This window comes from Phalaenopsis equestris, unplaced genomic scaffold, assembly GCF_001263595.1.
Source record: "Phalaenopsis equestris unplaced genomic scaffold, ASM126359v1 Scaffold001073, whole genome shotgun sequence".
Taxonomy (NCBI): Eukaryota; Viridiplantae; Streptophyta; class Magnoliopsida; order Asparagales; family Orchidaceae; genus Phalaenopsis; species Phalaenopsis equestris.
Genome location: NW_018165512.1, coordinates 286,340 through 290,608, shown reverse-complemented (window position 1 = coordinate 290,608; position 4,269 = coordinate 286,340). Strand labels below are relative to the sequence as shown.

At 34.4% G+C, this 4,269-nt stretch overlaps 1 protein-coding gene across 1 annotated transcript; it reads right to left on the bottom strand.

Moving 5' to 3' along the window:
* Positions 1 to 529: 529 nt before the first annotated feature.
* On the bottom strand, positions 530 to 3,286 carry LOC110032973 (protein indeterminate-domain 11-like). Its single transcript, XM_020736781.1, has 3 exons — positions 3,154 to 3,286; positions 2,053 to 2,452; positions 530 to 1,249 (listed from the first exon to the last, which is right to left on the bottom strand). The coding sequence occupies exons 1-3, from the start codon at positions 3,284 to 3,286 to the stop codon at positions 562 to 564; spliced, it is 1,221 nt and encodes a 406-aa protein (XP_020592440.1). The 3' UTR covers positions 530 to 561.
* Between the last annotated feature and the right edge of the window lie 983 nt (positions 3,287 to 4,269).

Genomic DNA, 4,269 nt, shown 5'->3' with positions numbered 1-4,269 from the left:
ACTTGAAATTGAGAAAATTCTATTACATTAATTATAAACATTATCTCAGCTACGTCAAATTAATGATTATCTTTAATACAAGAAGAAGATGTAAGTGCTCAAATCTCTGTAGGATATATATATATAATATATTGATTTTTCATTAAGATCTCTTCTTTTGCATGAATTTTAAGACGAGGGCTTTCTTATAATTGAATTTTTAGTAATATTATTATATTTTTTATTCCTCATCCATCATTTAAAATGCAAGCAAAAGAATCTAGCTGTACATTTTTGTTCTCTTCAATGTGTGTGGCTAAAACTTCTAGCGATTTTAAAATTGCCTACACCTAGCCACATTTTAATAGATATTTAAATTAGGATCAACACTTATTCAATCAATAGTAACACTACCAAATAATAATAATAATAATAATAATAATAATAAACAATAGTATATATAAAAGTGTTACTGAAGGAATGAAAAATTTACCAAGTAAAATATTTAGTTGCAATTTTAAGACTGCGTAGCAACCTTGTAGTCCTCTGATTGAAAGTTCTGGTTGCTCATATTATTCTTGGCTACCCAAATGATGCAGAAGAGCCCATGCAAGTCTCCACAGCAGATAAGTTGAGAAGCTCCTCATGCAAGGCTACTCTTAGCCGTAAGAAATCTCTGGTGCTCTCATTTCTTCCAGTTTGATCTCCCGCATAATTCATTGCCACCCTGAAATCCTCTTCCCTTCCCTCCTCTCTCTTTGCACTCATTACTAGTCCTCCCATTGGTTCTTCATTAGGATAAACAAATTCTGAACAAGAAAGAAATGACTGGAGCTGAAGAGGGGTTGAAACCGATGTACCATGTCCGAAATCACCATTACTCCATTCCTGACTATTTGAAGAAAACAAAGCATGGAGCTCTGAGGGTCTGGTCACACTGGAACTCATCTCAGTTACCTTTTGCTGCAATGCAGTGGCTGAAAAGCTTAGAGAAGGAAGAGGAGAAGGTTTCAAATGGCCGCATAGATTTGAAGAGTGTATTGAATGATTAATATAATTTATATGGTGATGGTTAGGTGATGTGGTTGCCGTTGATATCAGTTCTGGGATTTCTGGTATTAAGCCAGCTGAGGTGGAGCTGTCCAAATTGTGCAAGGCTGTGGGATGAGGAAGAAAGGGTTGATTAAATGGGCTTGTTCTCATCATTCTCCTATAATTCTCTATTGCCAATACTTCACAGAAGGCTTTGTGTGTGATCAAGCCGTCTCTCCTGCACCCAGAAACAACGAATAACTCAAAGTCAGAGCCAGCTCAGGAAGAGAAAAACGAAAGTCGATTACAAGATGCAATTGCTAGTAATTTTCCTGTCCTACAATTGTTAGTTGTTTAGTAGATAATAATTCTGTTTTCTGTGCTTGCTGGACTGCATCTTTAGCGAGCGTTAATTATTCTATAATGTTATGTAAAATTTGATGTTTAAAACGAATAAGTGGCACTGGACCGATACTACACCATACAAGAAAAAAAGTACTCTCATGAAAACTTTAGGATGACAAATTTTTTGAAATTGAAAATTAAATGGTTATAGTTATGAATTAAAATTTTAAACTGTAAAGAATTAAAATGATGGTGAAATTTGGTGAGACCTGAATAAGATTAGTCTGTATTTGTGAAGTCAAGAAATAAAATATATATTAAAATTGCGTCGGTGGGGTGATGGGAATATATCATCTGTTGAATCTAGAATTGTTAGTGAATATTAAATTCTTATGTCTTTTAATGGAAGGAAATGCATTAACTTGATTGCCAGTATGATATGACTTAATTTCCTAAAGGATAGTATAGATAAGAATCATGCAAACGTGCAATAAACTGTATACAAAGAAAAAATAATAATTCATAAAATCAGCTTCAATTGATTAGAAAAATATTAACGTAAATAAAATTTTTTAAAAAAATAGAGTAGCTAAAATACACAGAATTCAAAAAATGACATAAATTCTTGCCAAACTACTCTTAGTCAAATCTTTAACTGAAACACATTTAATTCACTTTCGCTATTCAGTCAAATACCTTGAGAAAATGGTTCCACAATCGCATCTATATTCTTTAGTACCACAGATCTTGGAATGTGCCTTCCAATCGGAGAGCACCGCATACTTCTTAGAACACTTATCACAGCTCCATCTCTTCTCTCCATGCTTTCTAGAAAAGTGCTTTTTTATACCGGCGAGGTCGCCCAGAGCTCGCGAAGGATCGTGATTAGAACAAGAAGGCTCAGGGCAGATATAAACCTTTCTTCTCACAACCTCGTTGTTCTGCCTCTGCTTAAGCTTCCATGGCAGGTTGTGGCCTCTTTTGTGAAGCTGCAGGTTTTGGTCTCTTTGAAAACCTTTCCCACAGACCTCACAAACAAACTTATTTTTGGCTAGCAAGCTCTTGGGAGATAAAGCGATCACCTCAGCGTTCGGATCTGCATCCATTTTAGAAAATTACATGAGCATAAATGTGAAATATATATTATATATATATACTCGCGCGTATGCGTGGGTGTGCGTGCTTGTGTATATAATTTTTTTTCATTTTTTCTCAATATGCCTTTAGTGAAGTTCTATATGGAGAAATTAAAGGAGATAAGGGATGTTTTGAGGTAAGTGAAATGCAAGCTCTGATTAATGGTATGCATATTTATGTTTTTATGTTTTCCTCCAATTCAAAAATATATACAATGATGATTTAAACCTAAGAAGAACATTTTGAAAGACATACAAACTGACTGATCCTGAAGGTTATAAGGGTGAAGCTAACATCGTTTGAAGAACGAAACTTAGATGAGTACTATGAGCTAAATTTAGATCAAATACAGGACATTAAATCTATACTGAGGTATTCACAAAGAAAAAATCATTATAACTACAGACAGGTGTTATTAACAACGCAATTAAAAGTCTGATGTAACGAAATAAATATTTTGTTGCTCACTTCTAAGTAGTATCATTAATTAAATTTAGCTAGGAGCCAATTCTTTCACAAAATCAAGCTGACAAAAGTCAGTATGTTTCTATCAGATTAATTTGTCCTTGAATTTGCTCTATTAAATGAAAAGGTGGGAGAGAGAGGGAGAGACAAAAATTTCCTGTGCAGCCAAAGAGAGAGAGAGAGAGAGAGAGAGACCAAGATTTCCTGTGATGCTCCTCTTTTTTTTGGCTCGGTTTGGATTTGAGGAGATAAGGTCTTGGAGGTCAGAAGCTGTAGAATTTGAATAGAGATCGACGTCTTGGGTATTCTGGGCGGCAAACCCTTCCATCATTCAGATGTGCTTCTTCAGATTGAGAAAATTTTAAATTTAGCGATGAGACTGAAACGAGAGAGAAAAAAGCAATAATAAACAGAAAAAAATAGTGAAATACCCAAAGCAGTGAAAGTGCCCTAACACAGGCAAGATCTTTTTCAAAATATCTAACTAGTTCAGAGCTCACTGCCAAGCAAAATCAACAACAGTCATGTCGGCAAATCTATTACTGAAATTGGAAGGAGAAAGAGGATAACTAACTAAACCCTATTAACGTTTCTGAAAATATATGGATGAAGGCATCAGTACTAGTAGAAGGCAAGGCAAACCATATCTGTACTATTTACCAGCACGCAAACCATGTAGAATTTTTTGACGAGTTATGAGCCAATGAATGCATTTGAATAAGCAAGCCGAGAGTGGGAGAGAGAGAGAGAGAGAGAGAGAGAGAGAGAGAGAGAGAAAAGTGAAATTAAACATGAAAAATAAAAAACCTCTTCCAAAAAAAAAAAAAAAAAAAAAATTGCCCTACCCTTAAAGTCTCACACGCTTTAGAACATTAATTACATTATTATTTGTCTTTTGTTTGCCCACCACAGATGACCATAAATATATTTAATAATAATATAACAGAGCAAGCAGCTGAAAAATCATTCATGAATATGAACAATCCACCGTGGTCATGAAGAATATGAATGAGACCCTGGCCATAATAATTATTAATATTGCTAAATATATTTAATAATTTATACTAATTAATTTTTTTCTTAATATAGATTTCGTTGTACAAATTACCACTACAAAAAAAACGCAACATATCGCAGCATTTTTTAGTTGATGTTTTAAAACCAACATGAGTAAAGTGGTGGTTTAAACCACGTTTATTCCAATGTTTTCTATCCTCTATTTTCTCCAGACCGAGCGGAAGCCATATCCGCGCATATCTTGCAATTTTTCCTCCCACTCCTCTTCAAAATTTTCCCATGCTCTAGCCATTC

Excerpts from the sequence above, each read along its gene's own strand:
- LOC110032973 (XM_020736781.1), bottom strand. The coding sequence starts at position 3,286 with ATGGAAGGGTTTGCCGCCCAGAATACCCAAGACGTCGATCTCTATTCA. Across the intron at positions 2,453-3,153 it reads GAGCATCACAGGAAATCTTG|ATCCGAACGCTGAGGTGATC; the intron begins GTCTCTCTCTCT and ends AAATGGATGCAG. Across the intron at positions 1,250-2,052 it reads TGTGGAACCATTTTCTCAAG|GAGAGACGGCTTGATCACAC; the intron begins GTATTTGACTGA and ends TTCTGGGTGCAG.